A 15,560-nucleotide genomic window follows, 5' to 3' on the forward strand; every position below is an offset into this window, starting at 1 on the left:
AGGCAGATGAGGGGTGCGCACCTCTCGGCCATCCTACCAGCCCTCGTAGTTTATTGGATAGTTATGAATACGTTGTTGCGTATCTGCGTACGCCATGTCTTGCTTGTGCACTTTGTGAACAAACGCAAGTTTGACGTCATGGGACGTCACTGATAGATGCTTATTTATCTTTTGTTGTAGAATCTGCGTACGGAGTGGATTATGAAAAATGACTAATATGTGGAAGAACAAAATGGAGGACAGAAGCGAAGTGACAATGACTCAAGTACATCATGACGATTGTTGATTGGGGCACAATGTACACCAACGACGTCACTAGAGTAGACATGCGTACTGGGGCAACCTGGGCCCGATTTCCGTGATTTGGCCTAGTTCACGCCGCCAATTACAGTCAATGGAGACGCAATCGGGCCTCTAATGAACAATTCGAACTTGCGAAAGAAGACGAGGCAAAATACAATAAAACGTGTCCACACCCATGCATACTGTTGCGGATTTGGGAAATCCTGCACTTTGGTAATTGGTTGTAAATATCACCCTCTGTAAATAATGTAATAATTCTTGGTAAATACCTCCATTTGTGTAAAGGTCAAGGGTCGTCCCCTAGTTAGTCCACCGCACCACGTAGGGCACTATAGGATCCCTCAATAGTTATTTCATTATTATGTGTTTCAGTATAAGGCCATGTTCCCACTAGTCGATCTTACGTTGCACCAAATCAAATAAGATAGATCCCCTTTTCAATTGCCTCAAAACTTCATTGCCAGCAGCGTTCGCCTACATTGCCAGCAGCATTCGCCTCCATTGAACACGGTCATCTCGGAGAAGAAGGGGGGAGGAGCTACATTATGGGCGTGGCCCTCGTCATCAAAGGTGGAATCAGCCAGCCCTTGCCGACCAACCAAGGCTCAGTGGGTGTGGCTTGAGAGGGCGTGGTGAGAAACATCGAGTAGGTTCGCGAAGGTTCCAAGGTGTGGCCATATATAACCCATTGCAAGAAGCCCCCACGGAGAGTTTTGAGGGAGGTGCGCTGGACCAAAGAGAGTTCTGTGGCGGGAGGCGCGTGAACAATTTCTGCGAGTGCTGTGAGTGCTGCGCAAGTCACGAGAGCTTCGGAGGACGTACGAGGCCTGAGAGAGGTGCTGCTTCAACCAGCCCCGCTTCAACCAGCCGCGAGAAGCCCTGACGTGCTGCTGCGAGCAAACCTGTGCGTGAACCAGAGTGCGGGGGAGTCGGCGGCCGCTCAACTCCAGCCTGCCGCCCTGCACGGACCCTTCTTCTCCCTCCAGCCAATCCTACCTTCAATTCCCCATTCGTGTACGTGAGTTTGTCTTGTTTGTCTTGTCCCTGGGGTTTAAGTAAGCTTGTTTTAAGAATTGCACTGTGTCTTCTATCTTCACTGTACATTACTTTCGTTTTCTTCTTCTTTGATTGGTTTTTGTATAGTAGTTAATAAATATCTGTTCTTTCCTATCTTTGGCTTCTTCATTCTCGCCCGATCGTCTTTGTCTTTTACCTGATTGAACACCTGTGGCACGATTTTGGCCAACGCTCATAATCGGGTTAGTAATTGTTAATGGCTCGAACTTCGGGTTGCTAAAACCGCTCGGCAACTAGTCCATCTAAAACCGTGGTTCGAGCAGAAGTTATTCCCTCGTTCCCGGCTGGCGGTGGTAATTAGGTAAGTAGCGAACCCCTAGGCCTAACAAACCCTACCTACCGTCGGTCTGGGAAGGACGTTGTAGCTTCGAGGACTCACGTCGGTCAGTGACAGACAAGGGGATCAACCCCCCTTGGTAAGGGGAAAAGGCCGACGTTGAGATCCGTAACAATACTTTTCTGGTAATATATGAACAAACATCCATAGTACGTACCAGGTAGAAGGGACTAGCGAGTGCAGCACCAGCGAGTCCTGAAGCACAGGCCGCTATCGCCGATCCAAAGGCAGAGTCGGTAAACCCAGCAGCCTGCACACGAGAGTAGGTGCCCAACCGGACCCCGTTCATGACCATTTGATAAAACAGCGCCGGGACGAGACCAGCCTGTAAACTCCTTGGACCCTCAGTCCTGAGCAGCACCCACAAGGCCTGAAAGGCATTTTTGTAGTGAACCTGTGAGGGGTTTCGGTTAAAAAAACAAAACAACAAAAAACACAAACCATCGAGTGGTTATCAATGGCATCAAGCAGTAGAGAAACAACTTGAGTATTCTCCATAGAGCAAAACCCTTCCTACGCTCCCCAGAGCACAAAAGAACTTCACCCAAAGTATCATGGAGTATGCAATCGAGTATCATGGAGTATATAATCGAGTATCATGGAGTATATAATATGTCGCCACTCTGGGTTGGTGCAAACACTCCTCATCTTGCTCCCCAGAAGATGGTTCAGTTCAAGCCTCTCTGTGAGTGCTGTTTCTCAGCAGGAGGTCGAGTCACAAAGTGTGACTCTCGGGCACCGCAGGTAGATTGGTTAACTCACTCATCTCCCCCATCACTTCCTGCCTCACTCCTCACTCCTCCCGAACTCTCAATCGTCCCAAAGCTTGCTTGGGTTTCACGTGTTCTTTCCATAATCCAACACCCGGCTACCCTTCCAATTCGGAGCTGAACAATCCCTCTATTGTCTCGTGTATTACCTCGCGCTGTGCCCCTCCTTCTGTTATATCAAGAGTGCGGCCCATTGTCACCTCATGCTGTATCCCATTCTCACCCTACCCTCCCTTTCTCCCATTCTCACCCTACCCTCCCATACTCACCCTACCCTCCCTTTCTCCCACACTCACCTACCCTCCCTTTCTCCCATTCTAACCCTACCCTCCCACACTCACCTACCCTCCCTTTCTCTCATTCTCACCCTACCCTCCCTTTCTCTCATTCTCACCCTACCCTCCCTTTCTCCCACACTCACCTACCCTCTCTTTCTCCCATTCTCACCCTACCCTCCCACACTCACCTACCCTCCCTTTCTCCCATTCTCACCCTACCCTCCCATACTCACCTACCCTCCCTTTCTCCCATTCTCACCCTACCCTCCCATACTCAACCAAATCTCCCTTTCTCCCATACTCACCCTACCCTCCCTTTCTCCCATACTCACCCTACCCTCCCTTTCTCCCCCTACCCTCCCGTTCTCCCATACTCACGCTACCCTCCCCACACCCCAACTTCCCCTACCCTCACCCTTTCTCCTGTACTCACACCACCCCTTTCTTTATCCCATACTCACCCCACCTTCCACTCCCCTCACCCTTCTCCTGTACTCACCCCGCCTACCCCTCCCCTCACCCTTTCTCCTGTACTCACCCCACCTTCCCCTGCCCTCACCCTTTCTCCCGTACTCACCCCACCTTCCCCTCCCCTCACCCTTTCCCCTGTACTCACGCCACCCTTTTCTTTATCCCGTGCTTACCCCTGCTCTATTTTCTCCTGTACACAACCGTGCTCTTTTCTATTCTTACTAACCACACATCCACCACCTGCTACTGTCCTTTCTGCCTCTATGCTATGTATTTGTGTTCCTCACCCCTTTGATCCTCTGTCAGTCTGTGCACCTGATTGCTCCTGAAATTTCTTCCATCTATGAGTCTAGCTAGATTTCTATATTAAACACAAGAAGATGCAAACTGATGGGCTCACAAATTATATATTTACTGAAATTAATATAAGGGATACACAGTTTCTTACGCAACACCACGTTTATAAACAACCGCGGTCCATAAATTATACTTAACTCGCACATTTGATAACAGTCGACAGTAAATATCAATGGCAGCACGTCCAGAAAATGATAACAAGTGAGCACATAACCATAAGGAGGGCAGACCCATGGCACAAAGCGATTCACAAGACCCCGCAGGCACCGCCATGGAACCACCCTCCGGATGGAACAAGAAACTGTGACAACTAGGGACGAGTATCGCTGCAGAATAGAAGGCAGTAATTTGGAGTGTGACCGGGACACAATGACCTACTCTTTTTGAAGGTACCACAGGATATTCGTCTTCCAAGAATGCTCGAATTGGGCCAGCTGGCTTGATGTCCTCTCCAAAAGAAGATCAGGCTCTCGCGTCCCCGTGAAAAAAATGCCTTGTCCGACAGACCAGGAAAGCTCCATGCTGAAAACTTTACTCGGAGTGGGATCTCACTTGGTCAGGAAATGAATAAAAACCACCTTTAGAGGCCATTTTTCCCCGCAAAGCGGGGGTTGGCCTTTTTCGGGAACCGTGGTTGTTGTTGTTTTTCGGTCCCCTATTTGAAGCAATGTTTTACGGCCGGATGCCCTTCCTGACGCCAACCCTTTTTGCCGCCTTTAACGACAAACATGGAATTACCAGTGAACTGGTACTCAATTAGCCGACCTCGGAAGGATGACAGGCTGAGTCAACCCCCCTGGCGTTAATTCAGCAATCGACCGGGATTCGAACCCAGTATCCTAGGATCCTAAGCTGGCACCCTAGCCGCTAGCCCAACACCAGGGTTCTCAATGATGGATCATGATGGACTCAATGATGAAGAATCAATTTTAAAGATTCTCAAATCTGGATCTGGATCTTCACCAAAAGTCGATCACTTGTCATCCAGAGCTGAAGCACCAGGTTGAAGGAGCTGCGCTCCAACGCGAGTCGAAAGAATTGACGCGACCAAAGACGGAATTCGTCCGAGTTGCTTTATTGAAATAAAACAGCTCAGGTATTCCTACCAACCCGTTTATCGGGCAGCAATATATATACACATTTATGCCGGGGCGTTTGCCCGGGAAAACCGAGACCGGGCATGCCCGGGTGTCAAGGGCGAGTCCTGGAAAGGCGAGTCTGGACATGCCCGGGCGTCCTGGACGCGGCCTGGCAAGTCGAGGCTGGGCGTGCCCGAGCGCTCTGGGCGAGCCCTGGAAAGGCGAGAGCGGGCATGCCCGGACGCTCTGGGCGAGCTCTGGAAAGGTGAGTCTGGACATGCCCGGACGTCCTGGATCAACAAATCTTACTATAATTCACCAAATGTCTGTCTGTCTGTTCGAAGGTACCGTAGAAACTGCTGAACCGATCGCAAAGATATTTTGGGTGGGTAATCCTGGGACCCCTGGGAGTAAAATAGGCTATTTAGTTTTCCCAATTTCAGCTTTGGTCTCCAGCATTCTCAGGTTTGGACTCCCGCATAACATTCGCGTTCACATAACGTTCATTGTGACGATGTTCTCATTGTGACGATGTTCTGACGATGTATGTGTTCATAGTAGTGTTTGACGTGATGGTGTGAACGTAACTTCATAATGTTTTTCGTTTCGTAATCCTTTAATGAACGTTTAATGTTTAATGCCCTTCGATGTCCGGCGCCGCAAGCGTGCAGCACTGGACGGGCCAGCGTGTACCTTGCCCTTCGCCGTCAGGCTCGGGTAAACCGCTGAGCCCCATCCGTGATGGGGACTGGGGCTTGAGACAGTGTCCCACGAACGAGGAATTCCCAGTAAGCGCGAGTCATCAGCTCGCGTTGATCAAGTCCCTGCCCTTTGTACACACCGCCCGTCGCTACTACCGATCGGACGGTTTAATGAGATCCTCGGATCAGCCCCTGCACGGGCCGTTCTCGGCTCGTGCTGTTGCACCGAAAAGATGAGCGAACTTGACTGTCTAGAGGAAGTAAAAGTCGTAACAAGGTTTCCGTAGGTGAACCTGCGGAAGGATCATTATCGGGACAACATGAGAGCAAGCGAGACGCGAGACGTACATGGTCGTCCATGTACTGTTTAGCCATGTACTGTTTAGATTTTGATGATTTGCGTGTGGTATGATTCAATGGATGTTTATATGAATCGTTTAAAATAAAAAAGCCTTCAATTTCTGATATTTTACCTTTTCATTTGGGCTTCCCAATTGAAGCCCTGCCAGTAGTGCGGGTACCGTTGCTAGTATATATGCAGCAAGGATGGTTGATGAAGATGATGTTGGCTGACTTACAAGCACATGGAAGATAACCTTGGGCAAATACAGTAAGTCTGTTTCAGCATTAAGTCGCTGAGCTATTAGAGAATATACTCGTTTAAAGTCGTTCAGTTTTGACGGTCTTTTTACTGGTATTTATTAAATACTAGCAGAAGTACCCAGCGTTGCCGGGCGGAGGAGGGGGAGGGAGGGAAGGGGTGGTGAGGGGGGGAGGGATGAAGGGAGGGGGATGGAGGGGAGGGAGGGGGAGGGCAGGGGAGGGGGGAGAGGGGTGAGGGAGAAAGGGGAGGAGGGGAGAAGGGTAGGGGAGGGGGAGAGGGGGGAGGCAGGAGAGGAAGGGGGTTCATATATATGCTGGTGGGTGAATGTGCATTCATCACGTTTCTGAGTTAAGTGTGATGCGAACAAGAAGAAGAAGAAGCTGTACTACCAACTTCGTACACTTCCGGAATTTTGATATATTTGTGTTCAAATGTCTAGTGATTGTTTTGTATTTATTTATGCGAATGTGTACTTGTTTATAACTGTCATTAATTTAAAAAAGGCTTAGGCACTATCGAGCGATTATTTTTTTAAACTCCAAAAAAACGAACTTTTTCTGTTCAAATATATATCTTTTTTATTATTATTTTTGCCTAAAACACTCCCAGGCACTCACTGATGAACCTCTGAAAGTTTGACGAAGATCCGTTCAGCCATCTCTGAGAAAAATGCGACACACCACACACACCACAAACACACCACACACACACAGTAGATGTACAATATTAAATATTAATTACATACCAATTACCTATTGGAAAATATTATGTTGACCGTATTACTAATCACGCAACATGCCAGCACACACAAACACCACACAGCATGTCCTGTCAAGGGTGTGCAATATGTAATTGCTCTTTCTTGTTTACGTTTGCCGATGTCACTCACTGGTAAACACAAAGGTAATGACAGAAAGAGTCCAGTAACAGCAGTGTTCATGTGTTATACACCCTTGTGGGAAGTGGCCCATCACCTGTTTGGTGCATATATCTCACCGGGTGAGTCTTCTTACTTTGCAACTCTCCTTGCAGTTGCATACGGGTCTTGACGACTTCCAGGGGGTTTGAGACCAGGCAAGCACCACACCCAGCAAGGCCTCCACTCAACACGTCCTTCCATAGCTGGGCAACAATGCACACCACTTGTGTCAATGTCATCGTTTACCGCAGTGATGCAACACAATAGGTACATCAAAGACTGTGACCTTGAGCTACATCTATCATTACATTTACTTTCAGACTCTTTCATGAGCCTCGACTTTACATTTCACAAGTAAAACGACCTTAAACTTCCCGTTGTCTTGCTCAGAGGAAACAGTCCCTGTTACGTGATCTCCCCGATCTGAAGTTTCTCTCTCCGCCACCATTTAACTGACATTTACAAACAGCTAACTGATAAACCTCTTATTCTTGGTTCTCGACAAAGTTGGTGGCATTACATCCAAGCATGGAGGTATCATGCTCAGGATTACTTTCATAATTATTTATATCAAGTAGGAGCTGAGAGAGAGCTGCCTTAAAGGTTCCCAATTTCAATGATATCGCTCGGCAGTTCATTCCATCCACATATCGTTCGAGGAAAAAGGAGTACCTGCACTTCAAGGTATATTGTTTTGGAAATGACTTCTAGAGGGTAACATTGCATAGCATGTTTAGTTATCTCCATACATAACACATGGCTTAAAGCAAGTGTGAGGTATTTAATCATGATATTAGACATGCATCACTATGTACAGACAGACACCGTCCACCATCTCCAATGTGTCTAAATAACTGCCATTCCTTTAAACCCTTATTTAATGTTCCACGCAATGGAATCTGTCCTTTATGTTATTTTTAGTGTCTGGATAGGCCATCAGCCTGCAGTTTAGGGGGAAAATGCGCCCCTACCATCCCGACCGGTCCCGCAGCACCAGGACCATCGGGGTGCAGGTCGGGGGTCACAATGTATCAATGGATGGACAGCCGGGGAAATCGAGGAGATGCCTGGTCCACCTCGCAAAAGGCTGCGTCATGTCTGTGGAGCTGCAGTGCTAAAGTCATGCTCCCACCCAGCCATGACTCTCTTCCTTCTCACGAGCCCTAATCAACTGTAAGGAGGCACCAGGGCTGCCACACCCACGCAGCTCAGGAATTTTCTGTCTTGTCGCCTCTCTGGTCTATTTCTCGTGGAATGGTTAAAGGCCTTTGTGATAGATAATTAGGGAATCTCCCAATCATTCGTTGGTGAGGTATCAGTAATGAGTAAGGGTGGTATGATTGGTTGCATCATTATTATTATTGCAGCAGTGGATAATGGGTGGGTTGCATCATTATTGTTATTGCTTCTTTTGTATTCCCGTCCCCCGTGCACCCATTTATTATTGAATACACTGTCTCAGGGTGAATTCTGGTGGTCGTGATCACATTTGCAACTTCTGTTCAAGGACTAACTGGTTACGGGCAACCAGCGCCTTATAACAAGACCGTGCCATGCACCTCACGGGCTCCGCTCGGCCGTTAATTAGAAGATCAGGTGTGTGGCACCGATTAATATAACGCATCGGCTGACACAGAGTTCTCACCAGCACGGTATTGTGGCAATAGACACGCGATTCGGCTCAGCCAGCTGCTGACGTTCCGGTTGCCCAGTTTGAATCCGGTGAGTCCCCTCAAAGCATCCGTAGAAGTCAGGCCATTCGACAGCTCCGGGTCTGAATGCGGCATTTGATCTCGACTGGCGAGCTTAAATCTCCATCTTGCCAGATTTTAAAAAAATATCTAAAAAACATCCGTGGTTTGACGGTTTTTGTTTGTCTTTCTTTTTCATTTGTTTGATTTTCTTCTTTAAAATGCCAAAACGCAGGTGTAAATTTTGCTGCAGAGCAAATAGTCTAGGGCGATTAGTAATTTCGTGTTTTTTGTTTGTTAAAATTGATTTAGCAATGGATTCTGCTTCAGAATATTATAGAGATGTAAAAAAAATAGGGTTCCATTTTTTCTTTTACGTCTAATAGGTAGTAATTCGAAGAAATCCAAGATGGCCGCCATAAAATTTGGAAAATACACTTTTGTGCATATCTTTGTATCTAGATATCATATAAACATGAATAATATGTCCTTTTATATGTTTTCAGACCCAAGGAAGCCATATCTGCCATTGTTTTTACAGAAAAATGCAAGGAAATTAAAATAGTGGGCAATATACCAGCCAAAATGGAGACGGTCGTCGTGAAATCGGATCGTATAATTTCCCAATTAGAATCGATTCAATAAACAATCTTCACTGATAACATTTATTTTGAATACACACACACGCACACGCACACACACACACACACGCACACACATACACACACACCTAAACATAAACGATGAATGAACATAAACGATCACATAAACGAATGCCTCATTCATCCTCATCCATATCTATCACACGCGGTTCATTGATGTTTGCTTTGTTGTTACAACTGTAACCCACACACCCACAAACTTCAGTACAAGGAATATTGTTATTGCGACAGCTACATCTTCCCATACACCCTTTCTTGCACCCACAGTTCACGAGATTCATTATTGCTTCTGGGGCTGGAGGATTCAGGCATCGACTTGGGGCATAAACCCCATCATCCGAAAGTAACTGCCAACCATACTCGACAGGTGATGGAAGGGACGGATGGCTTTCTGCTGCCTTTCTCCATATCATTGCGATATAATGTGCTCGCTGAACGTGTAACTTTAGCGAACCAGTGGTAGGTGGTTTGCGGTCCCTCCGCAAACTCGTGCAGTGACTTTGACAGCTCAGGTGCAATGAGGAAGAACTTGTCAAGCGCCTTCTCATTTTGAGTTATCCCTACGATTCCTCCAATCACCTTCAGTGTACGGTTTTCTTGCTCAATGCCATGGTCTGGGGCTATTGATGTGAAGCCTGCCAATCCTTTTGTCACACAGAAGTTCCCTTTCATGAATTCCCTCCACAGTTCTGGGTGCTGCTTTTCAGTCTCCTGCATTGTTGAAATGTAGAGAGGGAGCAACCGAGCATAGTTTAGATGATCGTGAGCGAAGAAGTACTTCGTGAGAGACTCGATGCTCTCCATATGCAGCAGCAGATCACGTTGTCTTGTACTTCTAATGAACAGAAGGATAGTCTCAAACTGTTTCATGTAGTTCAGGATGAAGCGCTGTATCTTGTTTGTGCTGACCTCAAATTGTTCCAGTTTTTTGGTCATATCTCTGGACTCCATCATGGCCAATGTTTTTTTGAGAATGTCGCATAGATTCTTCTCTGGCTCCATGCTCCCGCTGATGTCTCTCTGATATGCCTCTCCCAGACGAACAGATGACTCGTTCAGATAGGCCCTTTCTTCAGGTTCCATTGCCAGGAATCTCTGGAAGTACAGGTTGTACAAAGCGATCAGTGTTACCATGTGTGCCTCCAGAGCTCGATACAAGTGCCTCCCATTTAGTATTTGGCTCACTGTGGTTGGCGAGAAAAGTCCAGCCTCGACCCATGCCTGATCAATTCCACTCCCTTCCACGTATTTTCCTAATGCAGCTAAGGCCCAAAACACAACATGTAGCTCACCAGGTCGGAAGAGGAATTGCTTCCTGATGTCCTCGCGTTCCACCCACAGCTTCATCGCCAGGTCGTATAGCTGCAAATCGAGAGTCATGACTGTGATTGCCTCACTCCCCATAACACGAGTTGTGATGTTGTGAGCTCTCATCAGACCCGTGTACAGTGTATCATAGTCTGTAGGAGGCGACCTTATCAACGGAGGAACGAGAGCAACATTGGTCTTCTCACTGGACGAAGATAGCAAGGAATTGAAGGCTCCCCACGTCCCCGGAGCTGTGAGTTTGACGTCAACTTCTCCTTCTTCCTCGAAGTTCAGGCATCCAATCATCCAGGTCATATCGGTTTTCTTGTTCTTGTCTGTCTCGGGTTTTGATGTGAGCAGCTTGCAGTCGCTCTTTCTCTTCTCGGGTGCTGGCTTCTTGCAGGTCAACGTTTTACAGCCAACTGCATCATGTATCGTTTGAGCTTTTGATGACCGGTCAAGTTCAATTGGTGGTATCATGGGTGATTTCTCCGGTGATACAGGCTGGTAGATCGCAATTGCTGTACCATGAAGGGTATTCATCCCGCAAGGAGTTGACTCTAGAAAATCGATGTTGTCCATGGCAAACCAGACGAACGTGTCCTGAACCAACCATGGTGGTAGACAGATGCCTCCGGTGGACTCCATTTGCTTCAGTACGGAGTTGGCAATGCTGGTCTCAATCTCCATGACCTTTTTGTAGGAGATGGCGAGGTCCAGATGTGCAAGTTTCTCTACAAGCGCCTTGGATCGTGTGTTTTTGTGTATGTCGAGAGCTAAGCCCACACTCAATGGAGTTTCAAATCGTTGTTTGAATGATCCATCCTCGCTTCTTGGTTCGTACGATACCTGTCGGTCAGATTTATAAGCACCGACAAAGTGCTGCGCCAACAATGATGCACTCACACCAATGGAGTCCTCCCTGTTGCTATTTCCTACTTTCCTTGTTCCCATGACTGCATGCTTGCAGAAGATGTTGAGCATCGGGGGTGGCTTGTAATCAGCAAAGGTTCCATTAAATTTCCATGCTGGGGAAGATGCGATGTCTTTCCTCAATATTTTCGCAGCTCGCAAAAGTACTTTAAAATCGTCTTTGATGCTGTCTGCTGTAATTGTGCTTGATATCATGTGGTCTTTGAGCTTTGTGGAAAGAATCTGCTCTGGCTTTGTTTTGTTTGAGGGCCGGCTGAAATGAACATCGGCAATGTTGTCTAGGATCAATTGTTTCAGGTATGGCTTATAACTATGGTTGTCTGAGACCGGAAAGTCGTGCTCCTTAAGTAAATTGACATAGGTTACATGAATTTCATTCATATTCAGCACAGCATTTTCAGTAGTATCATTCAACGCAGTTTCAACAATTTCAATGAGTTCAAGGTCTGATAACACCTGACCAAAGTTAACATTGGTTGTTTCTGTTTGTTTTTCCGTCTTAACTATAGCACGTTTGGCCTTAACTACACATGGTAAATGATATTTCATGTCCTCAGCCATTGCTTGCAATGGGTCAGGCAAACTTATGACACTGTTCAGTCTCACTTTCAGATTGTCATTACTTGTTTCTTGGCCAATGTTTCTGATCTGGAGTCCCATGTTCTTTGTTGACACATTGTGTAGTTCACTTCCTCTGTCTTCCTGGCATATGACACATCTGAGTGCGTCAAATGTCTGTTCTCGGGAACACCTTCTGGATGTTGACTGTGCTTTCCCCTAGATCACTAGAACTTGGTCGTCCTCTCTTTTTCAGTCGGATTTCTGCGGCACTGCCTGATGTTGTTCCTTTCTCAAACCTAGCCTTTGCTCGATCAATGTGCATCTTATTGGTAACATCTTTGTAACAAGCTTTATGGTAGCGGAGACCTTTTGCGAGCAATTCTTCAGCAGAGGAATATTGCAAACGTCTATTCAATGATGCAAACTTTGTTTCACCATACGTGTACTGTTCCTCAGCACCTGCCATCAGTTTCTCGACAGAGGAGAGTTTTGGTTTCGTTACAAAGGTTGTATAGTCTGTTTGCCCTATGGCCATTTGGCATACAAAACAAAGTCCGAAATCTACTGACTTCTCAATCTTCCTGGGTGGTGAGTCACTCATCTTGAAGGTAGGTGTAATTTTCTAGACACTCTTGAACTGTTGTCGGTCCTGCAAAGATAGATACTACTATTCAGATTCACATTTCGTCAACACAGTCAAAACCAGACCTTAACTAGATGGTGGAAACTTAATTAACCGATTTCATGCCGGCCGACCCCACTTTGGCTGGTATATGTCCACTATTTTATTTTCCTTGCATTTTTCTGTAAAAACAATGGCAGAAGTGGCTTCCTTGGGTCTGAAAACATATAAAAGGACATATTATTCATGTTTATATGATATCTAGATACAAAGATATGCACAAAAGTGTATTTTCCAAATTTTATGGCAGCCATCTTGGATTTCTTCGAATTACTACCTATTAGACGTAAAAGAAAAAATGGAACCCTATTTTTTTTACATCTCTATAATATTCTGAAGCAGAATCCATTGCTAAATCAATTTTAACAAACAAAAAACACAAACAATATTGTTATGACATATGGGCCTGCACTAAAACGACAAAATTCCCGTATTTTCGGAGTGGTTGAGAAGAATGAGAAGCGAAGTGCTTGGTATGTAGAGCAGGTATGCAGAGCAGGTATGTATATCTCTATGGCAAATAAAGGTGTGATTGATTTACAATTGCATATGGACTCGGACAAGCACAAGAAAGCAGTTTGAGGAGAGCTCATCATCCTCATCAGCAAAATTTTAGGACTGTGAAAGGAAATGACTCACTACATGTAAACAGGTAACAATGAAATGTGAGTAATTGTAACATTGATTTTTGACTAATTGTAACATTGATTTTTGAATAATTGCAACATTGATTTTTGAATAATTGTAATGGATTTTTGAGTAATTGTAACATGGATTTTTGAATAATTGTAACAATGGGCATTGCTGACTGGGCATCCTCCGTCATGCGAAGTCCTTTGTGGGCACTTCTGAGCTCCTCACCACACACAAAGCTTTTATACGCAGCTCAATGGAATACTGCTCTCCCCTCTGGGCTGGTGCTCCTGCCTCACACCTGGCTCGGCTTCACGCTGTTGAAACCAAAGCATTCAGAATCATTGGAATCTCCCGCGATGAAGCTGATTCTGAGGGCCTTTCTCTCTCTCACCACAGGCAGGTAGGTGGTCTTTCTGTCTTCTACCGATTACTACTACTTCTACCTTCTAATTATAGCATTGATTTTTGAATAATTACAACATTGATTTTTGAGGCCATAACACTTGTTCTTAGATACTGATACAGATACTGCCCCTTTGGCCTCTCTTTCTACAGAGTAGCCTGTAGGGCAATGAAATCTAGAACAGCGTTTGTCTGTCTGTATGTCCCCACAAACGTACAGCACTCAGAGCTGGGGATCTCATCACATGACAGGGGGACACACTTAGTAACCATTACATTTGCATATTTTACTAAAAGGAAATATAATAACCTTCTGTGGAACATTTTGAGGTCCCAGCAGGTGTTGTAAGGTAGGTAGGAGGTTACAGAAATTCCTCAATACAATTAAGATTTGAAAATGCGATCGACATGGACCTTGCTCCCGAATCCAGAAGTGAACAGATGACATTCGCCGGTTTAATATCACATCAATACAATCGTTATTGAACATTATGTTTTGATAAATTAATACTATAGCATCAATTTGTGATTGCAATGAAAATATAGAGAACGTGCCGTCAACGCCCGACGTTCGACTGAAGGTGGCACAGGGATGTGGAATTTATTGGTTCATCGTTTGCCATACTCCGTTTTTTTTAATCCAAGTCATTCACGAACCGGCTGTCCATGCCTGAAGTCAAACTTTTTAAACTACTTACATTATTTGCTAACAGCTAACTGGTATCGCCACCCAGGTTATACTATCCTCTTTAACTAAAGTATCAAACATATGCCCGGCTACGCCGCCCGTAGAATATCAGTCTTGTTTTGTCCTCCGTTTTCTTTTTTGAAATTCAAACATGGTAACCCGATCTAAACACAATAGCGATGCATATCCAATATCACATTTATTTACTTTTATTTAAAATACTCAACAAGGAAATCGCTTCACTAGATTATGCATTTATTAACCCATTAGTCATTTCTACAACAGTATTGATGCTCTAGTTCATGGTTAGTTGGGATTACAACGTATCATTACCAACTTAATTAATAATTAGATATAGGCCCAACACTTTCAAGTAGGCCTAATTATTTAAAATCATTTTCAAACATTAAAGTTTGCAAAAACCGAACAACCCACAACATTAATCGAACGTTTTGGATGTGCGACAAGACCTGGAGTTATCATCGCCTTCGCCAAGCTCACGGACCTGACGACCTCCATGGGACCGGATCGAGTCGAAATAATCTACTTTACTCTTTAGTCCATTGACAGCATTTCCTACCGGAGGTTTGGCCGTTTGAGTGTTCATGGTCGTGTCACCGGACGAGGTCACCGCAGATGCACCGATGCCGATGTTCTCCACTCCATCGCAACCTAAACCAAAGTGCGCTTTATCATTTACGTTCCACTTATTTAATTTTAATAATATCCACCTCGTTCTTCATCAGTTCCACGTCCCAGCGAAAAAATGGAAGCACGTGAGGTGGGCGTTCCCAGACGGACCAATCAGCGTGCAGCAAGCACAGCCGTTCAATGACACCTCTAAATAAAGCTGAAAAACGACTTAAAATTTAACTTTTATTAGTTTTAATTCACACTTCACGGCCTCATACTGAAACCTGCACGAATGTATAAAATAACCTCGTTACGCACACATTAACCACTCATACTCAGTAATAACCTCATATATATATACATACACACACACACACACACACCCACTCATAGTCATACTCAGTAATAACCTCATATATACACACACACACACACACACACACACACATCAACCACTCATACTCAGTA

At 45.4% G+C, this 15,560-nt stretch overlaps 1 protein-coding gene across 2 annotated transcripts in view; it reads right to left on the minus strand.

Moving 5' to 3' along the window:
- The window catches only part of LOC137423772 (solute carrier family 25 member 34), a 45,726-nt gene extending 30,484 nt beyond the window's left edge, over positions 1–15,242 (minus strand). The window contains exons 1-3 of one of the 2 annotated variants that reach the window (XM_068111258.2): positions 15,040–15,242; positions 6,974–7,099; positions 1,875–2,111 (exon numbers count right to left, since the gene is read on the minus strand). In XM_068111258.2, coding sequence (XP_067967359.1) covers positions 1,875–2,111; positions 6,974–7,099; positions 15,040–15,066 — 390 coding nt within the window. In that variant the 5' untranslated portion in view covers positions 15,067–15,242. The remainder of the gene's footprint in view (positions 1–1,874; positions 2,112–6,973; positions 7,100–15,039) is intronic. The other variant, XM_068111259.2, reaches the window with a different exon arrangement.
- Positions 15,243–15,560: the final 318 nt, after the last annotated feature.

This window comes from Myxine glutinosa, chromosome 3 (genome assembly GCF_964187855.1).
Source record: "Myxine glutinosa chromosome 3, kmMyxGlut1.1, whole genome shotgun sequence".
NCBI lineage: Eukaryota > Metazoa > Chordata > Myxini > Myxiniformes > Myxinidae > Myxine > Myxine glutinosa.